Source organism: Ceratina calcarata, unplaced genomic scaffold (assembly GCF_001652005.2).
Source record: "Ceratina calcarata isolate Rehan_Ccalc_2016 unplaced genomic scaffold, ASM165200v1 scaffold340.2, whole genome shotgun sequence".
In the NCBI taxonomy this organism is placed as follows: Eukaryota; Metazoa; Arthropoda; class Insecta; order Hymenoptera; family Apidae; genus Ceratina; species Ceratina calcarata.
Genome location: NW_017156830.1, coordinates 1 through 2,567, shown reverse-complemented (window position 1 = coordinate 2,567; position 2,567 = coordinate 1). Strand labels below are relative to the sequence as shown.

The following is a 2,567-nucleotide window of genomic DNA, read 5'->3' as shown; positions in this document are numbered from 1 at the left end:
CGAGACTATAAAAAGAGCGTGATGAGAGGGCGACGCGACATTCGTGTGACCGACCCCCATCTCCAGCGTGTAGTTTGAACTGTGATCCCTACGCCAGTGCAAAGATGAGCCGACCGTTCTCAAGAGAAGAGTTCGCACCTATTCACCAGGTAGCAATTGTACCAAGGGACTTCCCAAACAGAGTGTTGACATTTGCGGAAACAGAAGAATTCGGCGACGCCCTAAACCGGTGCGTGATAAAATACACAGAAGCCAGGAAGAAAAGATCATTAAGATATGTACAACCAGGATTCTCGACGTTCTTTCGTAAGAACGGAGGGATCCTGCTGACCTGTGATACGGAAACAACCGTCAAGTGGCTTAAAGTGGCCATCAGATTTGTTAAACTAGAAAGTGGCTGTGAACTAATAATCGAAGACAAGGCAGCACTCGACAATCGCTTCGCCTGGTGGAAGGCAGGGGTACGCACTCTCGATTCACAGGTGCGAATATTATACGCGATCTACAGAAGTACAACAGTGACATTGATGTTTCGCGATGGAAGGTAGTGCGGGAGAAGCCTACCAGATCCGGCTTGATCATCACGCTGGAGATGGAGGGGAGGTCGGTTGGATTATTGAAACGCAAAAGGAACAGACTGGCGCTGGACCAGGCGGGCGTACACAAATTCACGATACTCACCGTGACACCGGCCAAGAACATCAGGCCGATGCGGATACCAATAGAAGTGGAGATATCAGAGGAAGACTTTAAAGTCGACCCGAAAGAGGGGACCGAGGAACACACCGACAATGTGGGAACAACGGCCCACCTGAACGACTCGACGTTTATCGAGGACGTACCCTCGCAGAGGGAAGAGAACAACTCCTCCTTCGACGATGCCGGCGATGAGTTTATCTTATCTGCAAACCTAAACGGCTACGAAGGGATGGAGGTAGTTGTCTCGGACGAATTGGCAAAAATCCTGGACGATGGATCGTCCCTGAAGAGGGGCACCTCGACACCGGCGAAACCGAACACGACCATGGCCAACGGCCTCGCACACGAAAAAGAGAAAACGACAACCAAACAAGACACGAAAGAGGGCTCTATGACGAACAAAGAAAACGAGGTGGACCTGGACGAATCCCTATTAAGAATATCGCTACCGCTGGAGGAGCCGACCGAAAACGTATCGTCCACACTAAGATTATATAATAAAAAGGAAGGAACTAAGAGCGGAAACGCAGGAACACAAGGAAAAACAAAACATGACAGGTCAGTTTTCAAAATAATAATAAAAAATCCTTTATTCAATTCCCAGAACATTATTACAAAATATTATAAAAAATGTACGGAGACAGAACCAACACTCTAGTCCTAATCAAGGACGGAGAGACCGTCCCGGTCTCCTGACTGGGACAACGACGGAAACCGGGAAAGACGCCCGATCGAACCTGAAAATAAAAGATTAGAAGTATGTTATTAATCTGATTTCTTTCCATGTTCAAAAACACAGAAGTCACAGGAAACAAACTCACCGCAATGGAAACGTTACCAGCGGCGGAACCATCGAAGCGTAAGATAACCTGCGAACGGGAAAATCCTTGAAAACGTCGAACGTATGCCAACCACGGAGAACAAAGACCAAACAAGGAGAAACACAACCTGACTGAACAGAGAGAGACCAAATTATCGATATATCGAAATATAACCTTATAAAGTAAGAGTATATGTTTAAGAACACGCGAAATTACTATCAATGTTGTCCTAGTCGTAAGTGTTTTTGTTGTCCTGAGTTTAACAGTAACGTCAACCGGGGAATAAAAATTTTATAAAAACGACGTGTCATAAGATTAACGAAAGTAATAGAAAGAACTCTATCCAGCTTATTTTAGCTTAACTCGATTGTCACTCTTATAATAACCAATGCAGTTGGCCGAAACCACGAAAACAAATATTATCTGAACAATAATTAAAACAACGTCGTTCTATCCACGAATATTTGAACTGGAAAAATACTACGACAAATCCAACAATAAATCGATTGACGCGGCCACCGGAATAACGTTAAGATTAACTACTAGTAAATAAACAAAAGAAATTAACGTTGTTTTCGTTCACAACATATAAAAATTTATTAATGATTACTAGCATTTAACCGCGTAACGGACAAGCAGCCGTTAACAGGTCGTTAACCGTCGCGGAAATAATACTATACACATCGATATTATATATTTATTTATTTATTCATTTTTCAAATATACATACACATGTCGTTACCGACACGTATAGGTACAAGCTTAATGCGAATACCATAGACGATCGCGAGAAAACACAGTCGAAACTCCTCAATCTAAAGTATTATATTTATTTATTTATTTATTTAAATTTAACTAACGAGACTGGTATAATTTTGCGAAGTAGCATAGAAGCATACAATGTATCGTAATCGTCACAAAGACAATTCAGCGAATCTCGCATACTTCCAATGATAAAAAGAAAATGTACGAAATGTTCTTGTACCTTTGTAAACGACGAGCAACGTATTTTCCGACGGAATAACCATCGCGACGTCGTACATAGAC

At 42.5% G+C, this 2,567-nt stretch overlaps 1 protein-coding gene across 1 annotated transcript; it reads left to right on the top strand.

The window, feature by feature from the left end:
- Positions 1-569: 569 nt before the first annotated feature.
- Positions 570-2,561, top strand: LOC108625096 (uncharacterized). The gene is made up of 2 exons (XM_018024843.2): positions 570-1,257; positions 1,499-2,561. Exons 1-2 carry the CDS (start codon positions 593-595, stop codon positions 1,560-1,562), a joined length of 729 nt encoding a protein of 242 aa, XP_017880332.1. The 5' UTR covers positions 570-592; the 3' UTR covers positions 1,563-2,561.
- Positions 2,562-2,567: the final 6 nt, after the last annotated feature.

Excerpts from the sequence above, each read along its gene's own strand:
- LOC108625096 (XM_018024843.2), top strand. The coding sequence starts at position 593 with ATGGAGGGGAGGTCGGTTGGATTATTGAAACGCAAAAGGAACAGACTG. Across the intron at positions 1,258-1,498 it reads GGAAAAACAAAACATGACAG|AAGTCACAGGAAACAAACTC; the intron begins GTCAGTTTTCAA and ends TCAAAAACACAG.